The sequence below is a fragment of the Electrona antarctica genome (assembly GCF_951216825.1).
Source record: "Electrona antarctica genome assembly, chromosome: 11".
NCBI classification, from domain to species: domain Eukaryota; kingdom Metazoa; phylum Chordata; class Actinopteri; order Myctophiformes; family Myctophidae; genus Electrona; species Electrona antarctica.
This window is the reverse complement of record NC_136792.1, coordinates 48,387,485-48,409,716: the sequence shown is the minus strand read 5'-3', so window position 1 is coordinate 48,409,716 and position 22,232 is coordinate 48,387,485. Positions and strand designations below refer to the sequence as shown.

Below are 22,232 nucleotides of genomic sequence, written 5' to 3'. Positions count from 1 at the left end.
ACCCCCAAAAATATAAGCTCCATAACCAGATGAGTATCTTTGAGTTTCAAATAATTTGCAGCTCATGATAAATCCAGACTGATGGGCTTTTAATTCACAAAACTGACAAGGACTGCTGTTTGTAGTACGTACCGGTATAGGTCATGAAAAAACAAGCATACCATAACATTGCTGCATAATAATGAAATTTAATTTATTAGCTTTAGTGTTTTATACATCGTAAATTGCACAAAGGTAACAACATCGGTGCCTGTGTGGTATAGAAATCATAACAATGGTGCTCATATTAGAATTGTGTATTAATTCTGAAAGTATTAAATCAAAACATAAACATATAGTCTTACTGTAAAGTGCAACTAGCCGTGCCTAGTTAATTGAAATGGTCAGTCAGGAATAATGGAAACACTTTAGAATTCATGTTATTTTCCCACAGACTATAATGGAAACATCCGGGAGCATCTGAACACTAGGCAGTCAGAAACTATCCCCAACTTGAAGGAGTGAGAGGTCACCCCAAAGTATCCCCAAACGGGGTGCATACTTAGTTTAGACTATAGTCATTGGTTAGACATGGGTTACATGGGTTAGGTTTAGGGTGAAGGTTTGAGATAGGTTGTAGTTGTAGGACTAATGACTGGTCTAACCAATGACTAGTCTAAACCAAAAACTGTCTAAACTAAGTACTGTACCCTCCCCAAACCGCTCACCCCTTCACTTCACTCAACATATGCATTCAACGCTAATCTCCTTTTGAAAAACAATGAGATTTCCCTGCTTAATATAGTTTTAAATAATACTTTATTATAATAAGACATTTTATCAGGACATGGTCCAGTTACTGCCTTGAATGCATAGAAAAATGGACATGAGACACACGGCTGGCTGGCGTAGCTGTCTGGGCACCTAGGCTGCTGATCCGGCCTGATGGCGTGTCGCGGGTTCGAGTCCCGATCCAGACGACCTTTGATGCCTCTTACTAACATCTCTGTCTCCTCAATTCCTGTCAAGTCTACTATACTCTATCAAATAAAGGCAGAAAAAGACCCACAAATATATTAAAGAAAAGGGACAACATAGGTTTTCTTTTGAATGCCATAAAATGTACAAAACTGCAAAATCTGCAAAGATGGAGAAAAAAACCCACTTCCTACTCTAACGTTAGGTCTTCAGTTTCAGAGTCTGTTGTCCATGGGTGCCATTCTATTGAGCTCAGCAATCAAGACACAGTGAAGCCTTATCCGAGTGGATCAGATTGGGATTTTGTGTGTTAGACATTTGATTAAACAAACTAAGATCCAAATATGATGCACTTGGATGGGGATTAAACGTTTCTAACTCTTGGGCCCGGGGTACATCATTTCATTTCATAAACTTGAGTCATAGCTTATAATCACCCAATAGGTTCATTATGTTTTCCCTCGACTATAATCAGTGCTGGCCATCATAATACGGTTCCTGTTTACATTTCTCAGGCTTGTTCATGGACATGGGGGTTGGTTTTGTCTCAGACTCATTTTTACTAAACATATGAGAGGGCTTCTCGTGGTTTATTGGTCTGACCAACAGTCCCTTGTGGTCGCTGGTTCTGTCATGGGCCTGCTTTTTTGACACGAGATGCGTAGGATGTTGGATGTTGTTGATTCTTTTTTTGGCGATTTTTTGTTTCAATTTTGGTGATGCCAGGGAAACGATTGCGTCAGTGCAAGAAGAGGATGGACTTTTAATAGTAGAATATGGAATTTCCTGATAGGTCTTAGGAGCCGATGGCATGTAGTCGTCATCTGTGTCCTCAGTCTTAGGCTTCAGTTGTTTATCTATGGAGAGATGTCCTCTTCTTAAATCACCGCCTTTCACATCATCGCCACTGTCCTGATAATCATCACACTCCTCTGTTTTGATACCATGTTGTTTATTATCGTCTTCGTCCGGGTCGGTTGAGCGTTTGGAGCGTGGCGAGTAGCCGTCATATTTATACCCTTTACCACTTGTCTCCTGGTGTTTTTTCTCGTGGCTCCTCTTGGTGGCGAGGTAGAGAAAACGCTGGGGACAGTAGGAGCACTGGTACTTCTTCTCTGTGCCCGGGCTGCGGGGCGTGGCCTCGAAGCAAGAGCCATTCTCCATACAGCCGTCACAAACGTAGTCTCCACTGGCGGGGGCCTCGCCGGGGGGGCCCTGCTTACCACAGGTTCGACAGAAACACGGATGAGAGCCGATCACGTGTGCTTTCAGGCCAGACTCTGTGATGAAGGAGCTGTCACAGATGTCACACGTGTAGTTGGCCCGAGGGCTGCTGTTCCTCGGACCGTGTTTCGTCTCCCTGTTGCCGGCCGAGATGCCCTCGTCTGTGTCCCTGCATCTTCTGCCCAGGAAGGCATCACTGGCTGCTGCGGTCCGAGATGCGGCAAAACCGTATTGCTTCTCCTTTCCGTGCTTAAACCTGTGCTTCTTGCTCTTCTTTTTTGGCTTGTATCGATAGTAGGGACGCCAGAGGTGGTCCCCTGCGTCGCGGTCGTTGGGGTCTTCGTACGCTTCCGGAGTGACTTCGGTTTGGAGGCGGAGGCCGCTGGTGCTTTCCGTGCTGCATCTGGTCGCATGGCACTGTCCTGGACTCTCCGCCTGGCCCAGTAGGTGCCTGTTTCTCTCTCTCCTCCTGGGGAACAGTTTAGAACCCTTGATTCTCCGGCGGATGATGGCTTCGTTGCCTATTTTCACCGTTATCTGGCAGAGGGGTAGCGCGCTGCTGTGCACGGACGGACCCGAGCACGCAGGCTTGGCGATGTACGTCTGAGTCTTTGCCCCGACCATTTTGTCGTCGGGCGTCAGGCCTTCCGGCCCCGACAGTAACAGCTCCTTGGTCATAGCTTCTACTCTCTTTGCCGCTTCCGATAGCTCACCTAGCCTGTTGACGGTGCTCAAAGATTGTGCTAAGGATGCCATGTCGTGACCGGTGTGATCCGAGCCGGTTAACGCTTGAATGTTGTCCCCGTAATCCAGTGCGGGGGACTCTGTGTCCTTTGCCACGCCTTGGTCACAGGGCTGGTCAAAACTGATTCGAGGCATCACCGATGCTACGGTTTTAGTCGTGGCCATGAATGTCACAGGCATCGGGAACGCAGCTGCGTCAGCACTGCTGAGAATGCCGTTATCATCCTCTAAAGACGAGATGAGCGGGTTACAGTCTAGCAGGGCCTGACCGTCCTGATCGTCTTCCGCGCCGTCCGAATATGTCTGACTGTATGTCTTGTATCGTCTCTTTCGAAACTTCATGGGCAGAAGCCTGTACAGTTTGATGGGATAAACGCTGGCTTTAAATCCACCATTGGCTGCCTTCTTTTTCACGGCCAGTCTGGGATCGATACCGTGAAAGGTCTTCTGGTGGTTTTTCAAAATATAGTAGGTCATGAAGGTCTCTAGGCAGAAAATGCACTGGTAACGGCGTTCGCCCGTGTGCCAGATTTCATGTTTGGTTCGGTATTCCGCCAGAGCAAACACCTTGTTGCAGTAATGACAGGGGTAGGCCCTCTGCCAGGAATGCACGTTCTCGTGGCGTTTCAGACTGGATATGGTGACGTACACCCTCCTACACACGCTGCAATGGTAAACCCTCTGTCCACCGCCCGGCTTCACCGCCTTCTCCACGCTCTGCGGGAGAAACGTTTGGTCCGTTTGGACTCCGGGGTCTGAGCTTAAAGAGGCGGAGAGCTCAGCGGGAGCCGCGAGCTGCGACGCCTGGCTCTCCGTGCTCTGTACGTTGTCCGAACGTCGATCCGCCGCGCTGGTCTCTTGGTCCGTGGGGTCTTGCTCGGGCGGGTCCCTCGAGGCTTTGGGGCAGACCTGTTCGTGGTTACGCAGGCGTTTGAGGTGCATGAACTTCCGGTGGCAGAACTTGCAGAAAAGATGACTGACGAAACGTTTTTTGTGCACTTCCGTGTGAACGGTGAAGTGAGCTTTGTTGGTGAATATCTCCGGACAGTATTCACATCCGTAGATCGATATGGCCGTGTCTGCTCTGTGAGGGGAAAGGTGAGGCGGGTCCAGCTCTGTGTGAGCGTCCTCCTCGTCGTGGGCCGTAGGTGGCGATGATGCGTCTCTACTTTGTTCTGCCTCGGAATAAAGCGAAGGTGGTGTCATGACTGGAGTAGGCGTCGTCGTGACAGGATCAGCTGATTTGGGGCTATTGGAAGTCGCTACATCCGCGTGTGGTACAGTTTGTGTCTTGGGGAACAACCTGTGGCGTTTTTTAAGGGGGCCTATATTGCGGCTGTGGGACAGTGGCCTGGACTGTATCTGTGGGAGCTTAGAGACCTTGTTGTTGCCTCCCGAACAGCCATCTTTTTGCTCAACAGGCTGACTTACTGCATACGAGTGCTCTATGAGGGTATGTGTGGGCTCATTATTTCCAATAAGGCCTACGGAGGGAGCAGGGCAACCGCCAGGGGCCTGTCCCGCATTTGGTAACTGCCTATCTCCGTTGGTTAGAGTCAGCGGGGTGAAGGGGTTGTTCCCGGGACCCACTTCAGTCATGGAAAAAGCGTTGGTGATCCGCGGGCCTCCTGCAGTGATTTCAATCTCCTCAGACGTCGGCGCCTCATTCTTTGTTTTCTTTAGTATCAATACCTTGCTGGAGTCTGTGGTTTTAGCATTCCCTCCTCCTGGCACAGCTTTTGAAATGCCCGAGCCGCCCCACCTCTCCTGTTCCGCGAGTCCCTCTAAAAAAGGAATGCCTAGTCTTTTCCCGGCTGCCACGAGGCCTCCCGTGTCCTCCGTACCGACCGAAGTCACCTTGGAGGAGTAGATGAAGTTGAGGATGCTGGCAAACACGTCAGACCTCAGGTCCATCAGCTCCAGCACCTGGCCAGAGGAACTCCAGGCCTCGGCTGCCGGGGCAGTCAAAGCGTTCTTGAAGTAGCCACTGCAGGCCACCAAGATGTTCCGATGGGCACGGAACTTGACGTCCTCCACCACGATCGTGACGTCGCAGAAGAGCCCCTGTGAGCGTTGCTCGTTGAGCCGGCTGAGCACAATGTGGGCATGAGTGCTGTCCATCAGGTCCTGAGTGCCGGAAGACACCACAGTCATCTAATGTTGGGAAACAAACAGATGGAAAAAAAGTTTTCAATTTGAATGAAATATAAAGACTTTAAAAGGATCCTGGCTAATAAGACAAATATGCCTTAATTATAATGGATATAATTGCCATCTATAACTAAAATAAAAAATGAAAAACACCTTAAATATTTTATTTATTTTATAATTTTTCACTCCATAGGAACTGCTTCCATGGCAGGTTGATGATGTAATATGTCATGTGTGGTCGATCCCTATGGAAAGCAAAGTATGGAATGAATATGCTAATAAAAACAACGCAATACTTCCTAAGGTTAATACGAGCATCAAAGGAATATTTTAAATACTTTTTAGTAGCACGTGCATTCCATATATTCCATAGGGCCGGACCACACATGGAGTGAAAGATGACCCATTTCTAAAATAAATGTAAGGTGTTTTAAATTTCAGATTTTAATTATAGAGGGAAATATTTGTTTGTATTTAGCCAGGGATCCTTTAAAAATGTAAATCCATTTGATTGGTGATGTCAGAAGCTTCAGAAAACGAGTGGTTTGTTGGCTAAAGACAACATCATGTACTGTAAAAACAGCAGGTGTGTACCAGCTTTATAGTGGAGAGGAACATTGGCTGCTTTAACCTTTTAACACTAGATGGCAGTATGTGCTGGCACTGGCAGATGGAAACTCACCAGGTTTAAAACCCATTTAGACCTGACTATAGATTCTACAAATGTCTTCTAGTAAATCCTGACAGTTTTCAGAAAAAACATATGTTTCTATGTCAGTGGTGCTCAACGTTTCTTTCATGTCAAGGACCCCCAGAATTATCTGTATTCAGTCGCGGACCCCCATCTCAAAATATGTTGTTCCAGGGCCTACAAGCTCGTAGCGCGGCACTCAGTGCCGTGCTATGAGCTTGTAGATCTGCTATTTTTCATATATATATATATATATATATATATATATATATATATTTTATATATATGCCATGCAGGGACCCCCATAAGAGGATTTTTACTCTCTTTTTACTCTTTTGACTCTCAAACCCGTTTAATTTCAAGGACCCCCTTGAAACATGCATTAGTCTATGGACCCCCATTTGATGGCATTTCTATCTCTGAGGCCCCAATAATTAATATTGTAAATTCAATGTTCATTTAACTCTGAGCGGGTGCATGTGGTTGCATTTGTATATACACTCTCTGAGTTACAGACCCATAAGGGTCCATTTGGTTACAAACTATCATTTAGCTAGTGGGGACCCCCTGGAACTCCCTCAAGGACCCCTGGGGGTCCCCGGACCCCACTTTGGGAACCACTGACTGCAGTAGTGTACAAAAGTGCTACAATGCAACAACTGGCCAAAAGTACAACACAATTGGCCTGGGCCATGGCTCAGCGGTCCAGGCACCTTGGCTGGTAATCCAGTCTAGCAGTGTGCCGCGGGTTCGACTCCCGATCCCGACGGCCCTTACTGCATGTCTTCCCCCCCATCTCTCTTCCCGTTTCCTGTCAGCCTACTGTCTGTCCCTCCATAAAAAAAGTACAACACAATTGTAGTATTGGTCATGGTCAAAGGTGTGTGTGTGTGTGTGTGCGCGCGTGCACTGGTGAAATACAAAACAAATCCATAGTGAAATGTTTTCTGATTTCTAGTTCCCAACAGGAAATTGCAACCTGGAAATAACCTTTGAAATTGAAAAAAGGGACGCATCACTCCGAGGTGATGCGTGTGAGAAAGGATGGGTTGTTATGAGTCATCCCTTGAGTCATCTAACATCAAAGAGGAGGCTGGTTGTGTCTGCCTGGACAAGTATATAAGCCGAGTCGGATGTGGTGAACTTACTGACCTATTTTATCCCATTTAGGTCTGACGTCGAAATAAAAAAAAAACGTTTGCTCTGAAAAGAATATATATCTATTCAAAGATTTGTGCCGCATTTTTACGATTTTTCAAAAATAGCAGACCTACAAGTTCATAGCGCGCCACTCGGTGGCGCGCTATGAGCTTGTAGATCTGCTATTTTTCAATAGCTAAGGTATAACAGAATGCTTGAAACACCAAAAGGGGTGAATTCCCGCACAAAATGGGTTATATAAGCCTAGATAAGTGGTTCTCAAACCTTTTCAGGTCGCGGACCCCTAAATTAATGTGTATTTGGGCCGTGGAACCCCATCTGAAAAATGTCAAAGATCTTCAAAGAATATGTGTCAATTGTTTGTCCTCACTTTGAGAACCCCCGCATTGGACCGTTATTGGACCACCATAACTCAGAGTGTACAAATGGAACCAAATGAACCCGTAAGGGCCGATTCATACTCCTATTTTAGAGCCGAATAAAAGTCGGTTCGGCTCTGTAGTGCCTACAATGTGACGTCATTTGAGGTTCGGGCTTCGGGGGGGGTAGCGTCCTAAAGTCGGCTCTTCGGTGCTACTGAAAATTTCTGACGAGCCGAAATCATTTCGGCACTACAGAGCCGAAACAGCGGTAAAATAGGAGTATGAATCGGCCCCTAAGGGTCCATTTGGTTCCTCTCAGAGTTACAGTCACAGGATCCATTTGGTTTCTAACTATAGATAATTTATCTGGGGATACCCTGGAACAGCACTTTTGTTCAACATTGTAACTGTTGTCATTAATTTTCGGTCCGTTATAGTTCTTTTAGCTTTTGAGTATTTTCTGTCTTCCATTTCATACATTTAATATTGCTGTATATTATATAGACTGTTGATTTTGTGTTCTGTATCTCGGCTACATTGAAAATGAGGGCCTGACCCTCTTATTGTACTCGGGTTAGGGTTAGGGTTAGGGTTAAATAAAGGTTATGACGATGACGAAACAGAGATTTAGGTACGTGTAGAGAACAAGTACAGATCAAGATACATAAAGCATTATTTCAAATTATTTCACACTTCTTTAATTTTAATCAGTTTCATTAGATTTAATTTCATCATGTTATGGATATTAGTCATACCGTTTGCCCATGTCATTAATTAAATAATCCATCAATGCTATAATGTTGGCGCTTAAAAATACTAAAAGTGAGCCCTTTTGGTTAAAGGTCTTTTTTTTTCTCTTTTTCCCTTCTTTTTTTTTTACAAAGAGCACAATGTTCAGAACCACACGGCCATTTTCTCCTTCCGTTCAATATGGGGGCGATTTCAGGGATGGTGAAATGGTTGCGCGTTTTAAAGGGCTGTTATTTGTCCCTGCTCTAAATAAGCATGAGATCATGATATTTACTTCAGATGTCCCTTTGGTTAACTAGCTATACCCTGGAGGGAACCCCCGTTATGCAAAACAGGGTTCATTTAAACCCATTTTGACCTGAGATCAGATTCTAAAAATGTCTTCTACATCCTGATAGTTCTTCGATTTTTCAAAAATAGCAGACCTACAAGCTCGTAGCGCGCCACTCGGTGGCGCGCTACGAGCTTGTAGATCTGCTATTTTTCAATAGCTAAAGCATAACATAATGCTAACAACAAAAGGGGTTCCTGCCCAAAATGGGATAAATAAACTCGCCAAGCTTTGTATACCGTCAGCTTGGGTCATTGAAAAATGAGAACACACTTTAAAAAAAAAAACTTAAGCAACCTTAAGCTATATTAAATTATCTGACAATTATATATAATCTTAAAGCTTATTTTGTACTTTGTGATATTACTCACGCAACGTGTACACCTCTAAAGCATAATACCATTTTAATATAAGGCTACATAAAAAGGTAATATAATTTACAAGAATATATTTTTTAATTAAAACATAGCGTGTGCAATTTAATCAGTGCCGTAAGCTTTTTTTAATATATATATATATATATATATTTTAAAAAAATTGTTACGCGAAGGTGCCATAATTACAATATGGCTGCCATAGCATAGCGCTCTGGTATGGCTGAAAACACAGTCAGCCTCTCGCCTCCCAGACAGGCCTCCGCTCCGTTGTCATGGCAACGTGCTGTGGCGCAGCACTTATTGGGATTCATCCGGATGGAGACTGCATTAGCCATCCGGGAATTCAGTCCTTTCTCCCTCCCTCACACACACACACACACACGCACACACACACACACACGCACACACACACACACACACACACACGCACACACAGATATACTGTAGTATCCATTCTGCGCTTGATGAGAATATGCAACGCAGAGCATTTTACGTAGCAATGGAGGTGTCCTTTTGTCTTCACTTGCGTGTATACCGTGCACTGAATAATGTGTTTGCGTCGTCGAGTCTGAATCTTTCGTCTTTTTCCGCAGCAGAAATGCAACCGATGGACTTTCTCATCCATTAACAAGGAGTACTAATTAATAAGCGGCAGCCGTGGTGTAGATTTGTCTGATTTTGTGCTATTTTTTTGAAGCAATTTAATTTTCACGCGTCTTAGTTGGACCGTTTTCGGTTTCTTTCCCCGCACTGATGTGGTTAAGCGGATTTTTTTTTTTTAGTGCACGTTTTTACATTTTCGATAACGGATACGTTTTTGACACACCCAGGGCTTATACTTCACCTTCAAAGCACGATATAAAATGAATTCTTTACAACCTGCACCATAAAAATCCCCTCACCGTCAACCACGAACCAAGCAAAGCTAGTACCATACAAAGAGCGAAAATGTCAAAGCAAAAGCCATACTCGACACACCACTGCAAAAGCATATTTCCGCACAAAAGAGGTTGCAAATTGGGGGGGGGGGGGGGGGGGGACATGCAAAACATACCTTTTAGTAAATCTGAGAAAAGGATGCAGAGGGCAAACAGGAAACAATGTCACGCCGTGTCCCTCTTTTTACGGCTTTACATATACATTTAAATTTTTTACTGGACATCAAATTTCATCAGAGCAGGGCGAAATTTGATTTAGTTCTATAAGCTGGTTCGCTGAACAGAGATGCTGCCATGAAGAGAGCAGAGCTTTTAGGTATCCTCTCTCTTCCTCTCCTTCTCTTAGTGCAGGACGACTTCGGCTCCCAACGTCCTTCGCTGTTCTAAACCGGTGCAACAGAAGCACAGGGTCCTGCATGGGCTACTTCTGTCCTGCCCTCTTATTCCCAGTCTCAGACAGACCCACTATACATACACTACAGCTACAAGAAAGCTCTGCTGTTATTATGGCATATTATTATATATATATATATAGCGGACCTGGACTATAAAGGCTTATTCGTCTCTGTGCTACCCGTGGCTATACTGGAGCACTCTGAAGCTGGCCAAGCAGGAAACGGCAACTTTTATTAAGCCATTCTGGACTGAGGTCGATTAAAAAAAAGGCTTCTAAATCCTAAACTTTTTCTGAAAAACCCATGTTTCTATGTCAGTGGTCCTCAACCTTTTTCATGTCAAGGACCCCCAGAATTATCTCTATTGGGCCACGGAACCCCCATCTCAAAATATGTAGTTCCAGGGACCCCCCAGAAGCCAATATTTTAGTTAAAAATGTTTGCTCTGAAATATATATTCAAAGATTTGCGCCACATTTTCACGACTTTTCAAAAATAGCAGACCTACAAGCTCGTAGCGCGCCACTCGGTGGCGCGCTATGAGCTTGTAGATCTGCTATTTTTCAATAGCTAAAGTATAACATAATGCTTATAACACCAACATGGGTTCCCGCCCAAAATGGGTTAAGCATGGGCAGAGAGCTAGCTGCAGAAAGGAGCGAGCGGAGACTAGCCGCTGCAGGCTGGGTGCTACATCACAGCATCACAGCAGCACAGCACGCTGAGCAGGGAGGGAGAATGTTACAGCCGCATCATCATGGCTACTGGTGGCGCACAACTATCCGCCGTTTTTTAACCTATTTTGACCTGCGATCAGATTCTAAAAATGTCTTCTACATCCTGACAGTTTTCTGAAAAAGCTATGTTTCTATGTCAGTCGTTCGATTTTTCAAAAATAGCAGACCTACAAGCTCGTAGCGCGCCACTCGGTGGCGCGCTATGAGCTTGTAGATCTGCTATTTTTCAATAGCTAAAGCATAACATGATGCTAACACCAAAAGGGGTTCCCGCCCAAAATGGGTTAAATCTACCGTCCTCAGCACCATAACAACCCACATCCACATCTCCACTCTGACCGAGACATAACGTATACGTTCTATAACGTGCGGCTGCGGTGTGTCACCCTATACTCTGCCTTGGGCTTTGCACACCTGCATATAGTCTCTTTTGTCTTCGCTGCTGTATACAGTGATATTGCTGTGACACCTTTCGCTTGTGTTTACACGGTGACAAAGAAAAACTATTTATTATCACCGCCGTTGTTTTGTGTCTTATACCAATCAAAAGAGGAAATGAACAAAAAATAAATAAAGAACATATAAGACATTCCCTCCCTATCCTTATTTCAATATGAATGATTAACCCATGTTGGGCGGGAACCCCTTTTGGTGTTAGCATTATGTTATGCTTTAGCTATTGAAAAATAGCAGATCTTCAAGCTCATAGCGCGCCACCGAGTGGCGCGCTACGAGCTTGTAGGTCTGCTATTTTTGAAGAATCGTGAAAAGTGACATGAAAGTGTTTGAGAATGACTGACATAGAAAAACATAGCTTTTTCAAGAAAACAGTCAGGATTTAGAAGACATTTACAGAATCGTTCCCAGGTCAAAACGGGTTAAATGGAAGCGAGATTACTACTGGCAGCGTCGTGGCTGGAGCCACGCAGACTGTGGGGTTTACCTATAATATATAGAGGGTGCTGATTGATGCGAACGCTGCAGATGCGTCAGCAGCACTGCAGACGCAGACGGGGTGATTAGGGGCCGGGGGGAGGGGGGGAGGGGGGGTTAAGAGGCTGAACCAGACATGGCACTGTCTGTTAGCATCATCACACTGTATACGCCAGAGTGTTAACATAACTCAGAGTGTACAAATGGAACCATTTTGGTTCCATTTGTACACTCTGAGAGTTAAATGATCACTATGTTTTTTACTGTAACCCAAGCCTGCAAGGGGAGCCAATGGCTTCTTTAGCTGACTTTATTATGGAATGACGTTTTTCTTTTTTTTTCTTCTTGTTTTTGTTTGGCCCCGTCATCCAGCCGATGTGCTGGCTTTGAAATTTGCTCTGTTGCACCTGCCAACAAAATGTACATACTGTACACATTCACGCTTGATTTCACACAACAGCGGGTGCTGGATTTCCTCTGAGGAAACCAAACCGCATCGGTCCGTTTGCGCTCCGCAAGGTACGCTTCGATGACGATTTGTCAAACCGTTATGGTCAGATTGATATATCAACCCCACTTTCTTTCGACTTGTCAAACATGGTAATGTCTGTGACCAATTATTTACAGTTTTACACCATTACCACAAGCTTGGGGCCGATTCATACTCCTATTTTACCGCTGTTTCGGCGCTGTAGTGCCGAAATGATTTTGGCTCGTCAGAAATTTTCAGTAGCACCGAAGAGCCGACTTTAGGACGGTACCCGCCCCCCCGAACCTCAAATGACGTCACATTGTAGGCTCTACAGAGCCGAACCGACTTTTATTCGGCTCTAAAATAAGAGTATGAATCGGCCCTTAGTCTACTGTTATTTCTGGTCATGTCTGCAGGGCCCTATGCTCTGCCTTGTTTACATGATTGCTCTCTTGGGCACTGCATTTGCCCTGGTGAGAGCAGCTATACCTAGTGCACTGGCTTGGCAGCAAGCCAGCCTGCACACCTCCATAGGTTTCTGAATGTTGTTAACTGGCAGCAACAACAACATCAGGGCCGCCACCACCACAGTGAAACACCATGCCTTTGAAAAGGGTCCCTATAACCTTTTACTGGGGTTGTTCCGATCCGATCACGTGATCGGAATCGGATCGGGACATAGTAAGTAGCCTTGCCGAGCCATGAGGCCCATAGGGCAGGAGCCTATCTCCTGTTTCTGTAGCGTGAGGCAGCTTGATGTACAAGTACACCCCCTGGACATGACGCTAGTATGTCGCAGGGACTTACCCCCAATCCAACCCTTGATGCTGAGTGTCAAGCAGGGAGGCACTGGGTCCCATTTTTTAGAGTCTTTGGTATGACCCGGCCGGGGATTGAACCCCGACCTCCCAGTCTCAGGGCGGACACTCTAACCACAAGGCCACTGAGCTGGTAGAATCTTGGTCCACAAGCTTGGTCTATACTGTTATTTCTGGTCATGTCTGCAGGGCCCTGCTCTGCCTTGTTTACATGATTGCTCTCATGGGCACTGCATTTGCCCTGGTGAGAGCAGCTACTATAGTGCACTGGCTTGGCAGCAAGCCAGCCTGCACACATCCATAGGTTTCTGAATGTTGCCATGTTATCTGGCAGCAACAACAACATCAGGGCCACCACCACTGTGAAACCATGCCATTGAAAAGGGTCCCTATAACCTTTTACTGGGGTTGACGTGATCGGAATCGGATCAGGAGCGGATCGGGACATCCCTACCTTTTACACTTTTTTCTGTCTATAGGCATGACGTGCTGCATTTCGCTATGCAATCATTAAGCCGTTTTGACCTGAGATCAGATTCTAAAAATGTCTTCTACATCCTGACAGTTTTCTGAAAAAGCTATGTTTCTATGTCAGTCGTTCTTCGATTTTTTTCGATTTTTTTTTAGCAGACCTACAAGCTCGTAGTGCGCCACTCGGTGGCGCGCTATGAGCTTGTAGGTCTGCTATTTTTCAATAGCTAAAGCATAACATAATGCTAACACCAAAAGGGGTTAAGCCGCCAGCATACTTCAAAAGAAGTCCAAATATCGCATTCGCTTGCTGAAACCGAAGTCCTATGCACCCACTTTTAGTATGGAATATGAATTTCTGATAAATCAACACAATTTCTGATTCCTGCCATCTGAGCTGTGATTATGCAGGAATTATGACGTCTGCTTTCGGGTTCTGTCACAACACATCTTCTCCACCCTATGGCTCAGCTGTATTCCTTTATTCATGTTGTAACAGCTATGCCTATACCGTACATACTAATAATCCCCTTGTGTAGTTTTGGAAACTGCAACGTAACTGATAGATCGGTGATCTAATCAATATATTGATTAGTTATGGATAATTATAGTTATGCCATCCCACATGTCATCTTGGACTGACTATCCATGTTTTTTCATCTGTATGTGTATATGGTTAGTGTTTGTATGTGTATATGGTTAGTGTTTGTATGTGTATATGTATATGGTTAGTGTTTGTATGTGTATATGGTTAGTGTTTGTATGTGTATATGGTTAGTGTTTGTATGTGTATATGGTTAGTGTTTGTATGTGTATATGGTTTGTGTTTGTATGTGTATATGGTTAGTGTTTGTATGTGTATATGGTTAGTGTTTGTATGTGTATATGGTTAGTGTTTGTATGTGTATATGGTTTGTGTTTGTATGTGTATATGGTTAGTGTTTGTATGTGTATATGGTTAGTGTTTGTATGTGTATATGGTTAGTGTTTGTATGTGTATATGGTTTGTGTTTGTATGTGTATATGGTTAGTGTTTGTATGTGTATATGGTTAGTGTTTGTATGTGTATATGGTTAGTGTTTGTATGTGTATATGGTTAGTGTTTGTATGTGTATATGGTTAGTGTTTGTATGTGTATATGGTTAGTGTTTGTATGTGTATATGGTTAGTGTTTGTATGTGTATATGGTTTGTGTTTGCAACTTTGCACCGAGAACTCATCGTCAAAAAAGAAAGGGAAAACAGCACACTCTTTTCTTTTTGAATTTAGACTTTTTGAATTTGACATCAGTCAACAGTCTAGTCTCGAGAGACTATAGCACCTCCCAGACAGTGTTAGGCCTCACTCACACCTTCGCATCTAGCATACAACATTGTTGGATGCTAGATGTAAACAAAGGGTTTGTTTACATCTTGCCCCAATGCATTTCCAATGGAAGTCACATGGTTTGACAGTACAACATTTTTGTTGTACGGCTTTCGGCTGTGTTTCGACTGCCCCCCCTCCCCCTCATACAACACAAACGTTGTGTCAAACCATGTGACTCCCATTGGAAATTAATTGCGAGCTTGCATCAGTAAACAAGTCTCATGCATCAGCTAGCTATACAACAATCTGTTGTAAAGGTGTGAGTAAGGCCTTAGTCTTGTTTTCATCTGTTGGACTCCTCCTGGTATGTCAACAATATTAGATAGCAGGGTAACCTTGGGAGAAGCCTCCTCTGCTTAAAATGCCAACAACCCTGGTTGCCACGGGAAAGACCACAAGTCATGATGGCTGACGTGATGACGCCAGACTTACACAGACGTATAACCCACGTATATAACTCTGCATCAGTTTAACACGTCCAGAAGAACAACGCAAAAGATCTCTTCTCATGGAATAAACCCAAATAATATTATAACAAGAAGATTCCTCTTTGGTTATTAATGAGGTTAAAATAAAGCTATCAGTAAACCATCCATGTATAATAGTTACATTCTAGCTGTGAGTTAAGCGAAAACAATACTACTGTCAATAGATGTATTTTTCTCCATGGGAAAAGTGGATCTAGTCAAATCTGGCGAAATCATCACTTGTGACATAACCTGGGATGTTTCCCAGACCCACAGGACAAAGCAAAGCACTATGCCTTCACTTCTCGGTATAGGCCCAGATGGAGCCTGTGGGGACATCAAGCAAGCGGGGAAGGCAAAGCTCATAGCAGCAGCACAAGGCTAAAGTTAGGCCTCGTTCCTCACGCTCAAAACATTCACACTCTCTCACAGCATACAAATCATTCCCAAAGAGAGAACTCTTTCTTTTTCACTTATAGCAGCCTACCAAAAGTGATTCTTCGTGGATGGTCACAGTAGCCCTAGCTCACTCCTCTGCAGTGGAAGTAGTGAGCCAGTCTCTCTCTCTCTCTGGCCGGCGGCCGGTCGTACAGGATGGGAAGTTTAGGAGAATGACTACCCAGCTCCTGTGCTCCCTTTGGTCTGCCACCTTCTTGTCGTCCCTGTCTTCATGTGGATCTGGGCTGCTATACCTCTCCTTCCGGCTGTTTTGGGTGCCTGTCTGGAGGCCGCTGCTGCTGCTGCTACTGCGTCACTCCTGTTGCATCACTGACCCACAAAGAGGAGCTGAAACGAGAGGGTGTGTGATGATGAATGCGTGGAGGCGAGGCAGAATGATATGCAAACAGGAAAGGAGGTATAGGCTTCGCTCCAAAAAAACAAACAAACAAACAGATGAGGCTTCTATAGCCTCACGTTCGAGGCCCTGGCTATCACAAGTGGCATTCAGGAAGTGGTTCCGGGATAGACAGACCGTTTATTGTTACGTAATGAATATTCTTTCCCTCCCAAACAAGGCTCAGCTGAGAAGGCGGTGTTCAATGTTCAACAGCAGCTCTCTCGGGCTAATAATAGGCCTCAGTGCCAGTCAGTCAGTCAGTGCACAGAACATGGGAGATCTGTTCTCAACAGCCATCTTTTCATTTTAGACAGAAAAGCTATATTTTGGATTTGACAGGATTCACTTTTTAAAGTGTACCGATACTGCACTGTTGTTAATGTCAGAGGAAAGTACAGTAGTGGCTGTATGTTTTGTAGTCCTTATGCCTTCTATTATAGACGTGTTATAGGCTTGCGTTGTTTACATTTATTATCACTCATATGTAATAGTCTCAGTCTCAGATCTTTTAAAGCTGCACCTAGTTAGAATCAGAGAAAAACAGCTCATACCTTTCATATTTCTCCCATTCATTGTGTTCTTTCAGGCGAGGAAGCTAGGGCCTTGCTGCTTGCATGTTTCTAAAGTATGTTGAAGCCTTGCCTTTAGGCCTGGAGATGGTGGTTGGTGACGAGAATTACGCCACTTGTTTTGCACACGATACCCCAAGGTTTTATTTGCTGGAGCCTCCTCCTACTGTCATGGCATGATCTAACTGCTTTTTCCACTGCCTCGTTGCTCCCTCTGCTGGCTGCATTGTGACATAGCTTTCCAGATCTACAGTGTATGACCCAGATTCTACAGTATTTCTCATCAGCCAGACAACAGCACCACACCAGCTGAGCTACATGGCGAGCAGCAGATAGACTCGAGCACGAGTCTTCTTCCAAGCGGCAGAGGGTGCAACAGCAGCTCATGAAACAGGAAGTGTATCAACATTAAATGACCTTTGACCGTGTTATGATGGTAGATTTGTGTCTTCCGACTCGGAAGGCACAAAGCTATACCATCACATCACGGTCAGCTCCCATCCCATGGTGTATTAGCATGGCTTGAGGCACATTGATTAATGCATTATTGCAACCTATATGGGTAATATCAGGCCCGTGGTTAAATCGTTTAGGCCTGACCTCAAAATTTAATAAAATTCTTCTAAATCCTCCAGTTTTCTGAAATAAATATTTTCACGATTTTTCAAAAATAGCAGACCTACAAGCTCATAGCGCGCCACTCGGTGGCGCGCTATGAGCTTGTAGATCTGCTATTTTTCAATAGCTAAATTATAACATAATGTTTAAAACACCAAAAGGGGTTCCCGCCCAAAATGGGTTAAATCATTGATCAACATATGGGAAATCCCATTATGGTTTTATTTAGAGCTGTTGTAACCTATACACTCTTATACGGTTCATGCCGGATTACTTTCATTTTCTATATTTTGTTTATGCATTTATTTATTTATTTGATTTTTTTTAAAGAACACGTTAAAAATAACCAAAGGAAATAAAAACAAATCGATATAAATTCCACAAATCTCTTTTAACCCATTTAGGCCTGACGTCGAAATTAAAAAAAACGTTCGCTCTGAAAGAATATATACCTATTCAAAGATTTGTGCCGCATTTTTACGATTTTTCAAAAATAGCAGACCTACAAGTTCATAGCGTGCCACTCGGTGGCGCGCTATGAACTAGTAAAAGCCCAAAGGTCTAAAGGTCTAAGGTAAAAGCCCAAAGGTCTAAACTACAGAGCTGAGAATTTCTTTCTGTTAAGTTTCTCAGAAAACATTTTCAGAATCAGCCTCGGGTAGGCTATACTGTAGGCCTATATCAGGGGTGAGCACACTATTTTGACGAGAGCTACTTTAATATTACCAGCTCAACAAGATCTACCCACCAAGAATAGCGGTGTTGGAGTTACATATAAGACAAACACACTTGGAATGGGAAATGGAGCGCCGGGGGAAATGGAATTGGTAGATTTTCTTTGTATGCAACTTTATAATGTGACTGGTGGTCGAGCCTAGCCGCAATTTGCAACTCTAGATTTTTTTATAATGGGATGAATCTAGAGTTGCAATACCCTCCATTGACTCCCCACTCATCCAATTTGGTTTGCGATCTGCTTGTCTTAAACGACGTTAAACTCACCAACATTGCAGCTGTGGTCCAAGCTTGAATTATCCTCTTTCAATCTGCCGAGCTTGTTTTTCTTAAAAATCCACCGTAGACATGTTATGAGCTACTTTCTGTCAAGAAATTCTGTGCAGGTGATTCTTGCTGGAGTTTGGAAGCACTCGTCGTATGTCACTCGTCGTACCACCTGTTTCGAATTTGCACATAATGCAGGAGGCAGCAGCGCGACCCGTTAACAAAAACGAGTGCTTCCAAACTGCAACACTTAGAAAAAGAATCACCTGCAGAGGATATCTTGACAGAAAGTAGCTCATATGTCTACGGTGGATTTTTTATGAAAAACAAGCTCGGCAGATTGAAAGAGGATAATTCAAGCTTGGACTACAGCTGCAATGTTGGCGAGTTTAACGTTGTTTAAGAGGAGTCAATGGAGGGTATTGCAACTCTAGATTCATCCCATTATAAAAAAATCTAGAGTTGCAAATTGCGGCTAGGTCGAGCCCAACACTCTTGAAAACAAAGTATTGCATTGTGTGTTTGAGCTGACACGCCCTTTTTGATATCTATCAATCAATCAATCAAATCACCTGATTTCCAGTGGCAGATGCCAAAAATAGTATTTTTATGTTTAAATTATTATTACTGGAGATCGCGATCTACCTTTTGGGCACTCCTGCTGTATATAGTTTGGAAGTGATGAACAGTGACAAAAACACCCCAAAATGATTACTATTAATATTATTATTATTATTATTATTATTATTAAAGAAAAAACAAAATAAGCAGACTAGAGAATATCCAGGATAAAAATCATGACCTGAAAATGTATTTTCTGTTTACCAAAGACTTGGAGAGATGGGGACACACCTAGCCCCTCTCGGGACCCTCCGTAAAGCTTTTCTGAAATTTGGACGATCGCTTTACGTAGGGTCCCTTCTAAGTTCGTAAGCACACAATAGAACGCAGCTGTACATACCCTCCGTTGCGGCCGTGCTGCAGCCCGCTTGAGTCTCGGTGAGATATTTCAAAGATGCATAAAACTGCTATAGGAGACAACGGAAACGAGGAAGAATTTTCATTTGGAGCAGATGCCGTTAGGTTTTGACCGTTTTGGCTGCTCTGAAATTCTCTCTTCCTCACTTCCTTGACTTCTTTATTGACTTCCCATTCTACCGCCTCCCGCACCGAGAGTGGCTAGCTGAGACAGAGCAGATCAGAGGTAGGAACGTAGGGACGCGCAGCTAGGAACACACCTAGCCCCTTTCGGCCCCGAAAGGGGCTAGGTGTGTTCCTAGCCCCTTTCGGCCCCGAAAGGGGCTAGGAACACACCTGTTACTGAAACATCACTCTGTAGCAATGATTACTACCTGAATAGAGTTTTTTTTTTAATTTTAAAGAAAAATGTCACTTAAATCCGCTATAATAATTTCACTGTCAGACTACGATGTGTCAGTACAAAAGTCTTACAGTCCACACACACACGCACACACACACACACACACACACACACGCACGAAAAAAAACATATAATGGTTCAATTGTAAAGTATTGTAATCTAATTCAAGTGAGATTTGTGATTAGTTAAAGTATATTTGGATCATTTCATTAGGGTGATTTGCCGATACCGGCAGAATCTTTTGGCAAAAACAAACGCCCTCGGTCTTAAGGCCTAAAAAATTACTCTAGTCCAGGGGGCTCCAGGGCTCTCACGCGCGCACGCACGCACGCACGCACACACACACGCACACAATAATGGGAAAAGTGCCAAAACAGCAAACCAAATATGAGGCTACAACTGCAGTGTGTATAGTGTGTGCGTGCGTGTGTGTGCCCTACAAAACAAGGAACATGGCCTTTAACTTTACGGTACCAGCAACAATCTTAACTTAAACTCAAAATGTTCAAAGAGCTTTAGGATTTACCCATGACTGAGATGATAGCTGTACTCACATAATTATGTTCTTCTTCCACATTTATCAGATATTCACGAGAAGAGACAAAGCAATGTTGGCCTAATTGGTTTCGTTTGACCAACCTGTCTGTCTGTGTGGACTGCAGTTTTACAGGGCGAGTGATCCTCAATCAGAGCTAATTAATTGCAGGTGTCTCCCTCGCTGCACTTGGGGCTGCTCATCATATAGTCCAGGAGCCGAGCCAGATTTTGGTACCACCTAAGGTGACAGTAGTATGCACATGCATGAGGACACACCCCCCTCATCTAGACTGAGTGGCAAAACATTGAGCAGCATGGAGTGTTGGAGTTTGGAAGCGCTCGTTGGAAATCACTCAACCGTCCTGCGTACCACCTGTTCCTAAGGGCGCGCTCGGAAATAGCGCACTGAGCGCAACGAGTGCACTCCCGGTGCGCATTTCCGAACGCACCCTATATGTCACATAATGCAGGAGGCAGCAAAATGTTGTGTTATTGAAAACAAGCACTTCCAAACTCTGACACACACGAAAAATAATCAAATGCAGGGCATTTCTTGACAGAAAGTAGCTCATAACGTTTCTATGGTGGATTTTTATGAAACAAAAACTTTGCAGATAGAAAGAGGATAATTCAAGCTTTTCGTACAGCTGCAATGTTGGTGAGTTTAACATTGTTTAATGCAATCAGACAGGACTTTTCTGTTTGGATGAATCTGGCCAGAAAGTAGTGGGCGTTCCCACATAACTTCCAGGTACGATGATGTCACGTGCATACCCTCTATTCCTACATGTCTCTAGTTTATTATTTTGGTATTGATACATCTTCCATTCAGTAGCTTAATGCCAGTTATCGCCAGTTATATGTGACCATACCATTAACATCTATATACATGGCAACATTTTCTAAATGTCTTTAAGTAGCATGTGACATGTCAAACTAGGGGCTTTTCATGATTCTGAATCCATTCCAAGCATTCGTTTTGCATGAAAAACACTCCTTGGCCTAAATTCCGCCATAGCCACTTGCCCAAATGTGCCCAAATCCTCACATTTGTGATGATGGCTATGGCCTTAAGGTGGTAACCATTTGTCAAAATATCACTGTTGGCCCCTGCACTTGGTCACTCCAGCATGGCCATGTTACGGGGAAATTGGTGACCTGCCAAAATATGTGACTATCTTGTGGAGTTCACATGAGGTTTTTAAATACGTGGCCTAAATACCGCTAGGTTGATCTCTGCTAATAAGCAAACTGCAATGATTTACGTTCAGACACTGACTTTATTTGATGTCTACACGATTGTCACATATTTCAGCAGGTCACCAATTTCACTGTAACACCGCCATGCTGGAGTGAGTGAGTGAGTGAGTGAGTGGACGAGATTTGGGGTTTTGGAATTTGGCTATCCTCCGGATCTGGGCCATGTGTATCTTATGGAGGTCGCCATATTCAAATAAAAATCACACCCGTGTGAACTGAGTGGTGCAACTCCGTGTGGGGGTCCCCGGAACTTCTAGACCCACAGAAACGCGCCCAGGGTGCCGGCCCGGTTCCTGCGAGCCGCCCCGCGTCCGAAACGGTCGAGAAATGACAGAGTTACCGTGTGGTGGTCCCCAGGGGTCCCCGGAACATCCAGACCCCCAGGAACGCGCCCAGGGGGCCAAATATACAGTAATGTGTTCAAACTATATCCTCCTGGCATGGCCAGACTAATAATAAATAATAAAATAAATGCCTGTGGTGATGATACCCCACCCCATATTTGCATACTGGGCCCTGATTGGTGCCCCAAAACTTCAGGGGCAGCTATAATCCAATCGCAACTGAGTGGGGCCAGACCAAATCTTTTTATTATTATTATTATTTTATTTTTTGGCAAATTAGTCTGGTCTGCAGGATCTGTTCAAACATGATGTACAGTATGTAAAAAGTGTACTCAT

The 22,232-nt window shown here is 44.1% G+C and overlaps 1 protein-coding gene across 3 annotated transcripts; it reads right to left on the bottom strand.

The window, feature by feature from the left end:
• Nucleotides 1–168: 168 nt before the first annotated feature.
• On the bottom strand, nucleotides 169–20,493 carry zbtb38 (zinc finger and BTB domain containing 38). 3 transcript variants are annotated; one of them, XM_079514658.1, is made up of 3 exons: nucleotides 20,395–20,493; nucleotides 15,835–16,133; nucleotides 169–5,079 (listed from the first exon to the last, which is right to left on the bottom strand). In XM_079514658.1, exon 3 carries the CDS (start codon nucleotides 5,077–5,079, stop codon nucleotides 1,429–1,431), a length of 3,651 nt encoding a protein of 1,216 aa, XP_079370784.1. In that variant the 5' UTR covers nucleotides 15,835–16,133; nucleotides 20,395–20,493; the 3' UTR covers nucleotides 169–1,428. The 3 variants fall into 3 exon arrangements, with proteins under 3 accessions (XP_079370784.1, XP_079370782.1, XP_079370783.1); XM_079514656.1 differs by having other exon boundaries at nucleotides 20,310–20,440; XM_079514657.1 differs by lacking the exon at nucleotides 20,395–20,493 and adding an exon at nucleotides 16,737–16,849.
• Between the last annotated feature and the right edge of the window lie 1,739 nt (nucleotides 20,494–22,232).